The 826-nt window shown below is 42.0% G+C and overlaps 1 protein-coding gene across 1 annotated transcript in view; it reads right to left on the minus strand.

Moving 5' to 3' along the window:
* Positions 1–420: 420 nt before the first annotated feature.
* Positions 421–826, minus strand: part of HOXC8 (homeobox C8) — a gene marked incomplete at its 3' end in the record, with an annotated part of 2,073 nt that continues 1,667 nt past the window's right edge. Inside the window, exon 2 of the mRNA XM_010073698.1 lies at positions 421–464. Within this exon, the coding sequence (XP_010072000.1) occupies positions 421–464 (44 nt within the window). The remainder of the gene's footprint in view (positions 465–826) is intronic.

The following is an 826-nucleotide window of genomic DNA, read 5'->3' on the forward strand; positions in this document are numbered from 1 at the left end:
TTAAAGGCACTCAGAGAGAGGCGCTGGGTTATTATTAATAATCAGAGGGTTGATATTAATGCTATTAACGGTGAGAGCAGCTGCCCTGGCTCTTCCTGGGGAGGGTGCAGCTCTGGCTGCTGGGCTGGGTGCAGGGAGGTGTGTGTCAAGCTCATTCACAAAAAAGAGACCTTTCCAGCTTCCTAAAAGGTGATTCTGGATAGTGAGTCCTGGTGGGCAGCTCCATTTTAGAAAACAAAAACAAAACCATATTTTCCTATGAAAGGTGCATTGTTCACCACGAAAACCCTCCAGCCTTCTTTTTTCTTTATGCCTTTCTCTTTCCTTCGTTCTTTCCTCCTTTTCTTTCTTCCTCTTTCCTTCTTTCTTTCTTTCTCCCTTTTCTTTCTTTATTTCTTTTCTTTCTTTCTTTCTTTCTTTCCCTCTTTCTCTCTTTCCCCTCTTTTTCTCTCTTTCTCTCTTTCCTTTTATCTTTCCTTCTCTATCTTTCTCTAGCTCTTTCTCTCTCTCTCTCTTTCTTTCTCTCTATCTCTTTATTTCTCCCTTTCTCTCTCTTTTCCCCTCAAAATGCCCAACTCTGGTTCCCTTTCCCAAATATCCTTCCCAAAATCCAGACTCAGGGTCCTCCTATTAGCTAATATTTCTGCCCTGAGATTTTGAATTTTCTATTAAATCCCCTCTTCTCCCTGTCCTTTCGCTCAGGGCTGGGTGTCTGTAAACCTCACCCAGCCAGAGATGGAGATTTGCCTGTGCAAACACAGAGATTGTCTTGAAAACAAGTCGAGATGGACCTTTTGCAGCAATAGCCAAACAAAAAAAAAAAAAA

This window comes from Pterocles gutturalis, unplaced genomic scaffold, assembly GCF_000699245.1.
Source record: "Pterocles gutturalis isolate BGI_N339 unplaced genomic scaffold, ASM69924v1 scaffold33162, whole genome shotgun sequence".
Lineage (NCBI taxonomy): Eukaryota > Metazoa > Chordata > Aves > Pterocliformes > Pteroclidae > Pterocles > Pterocles gutturalis.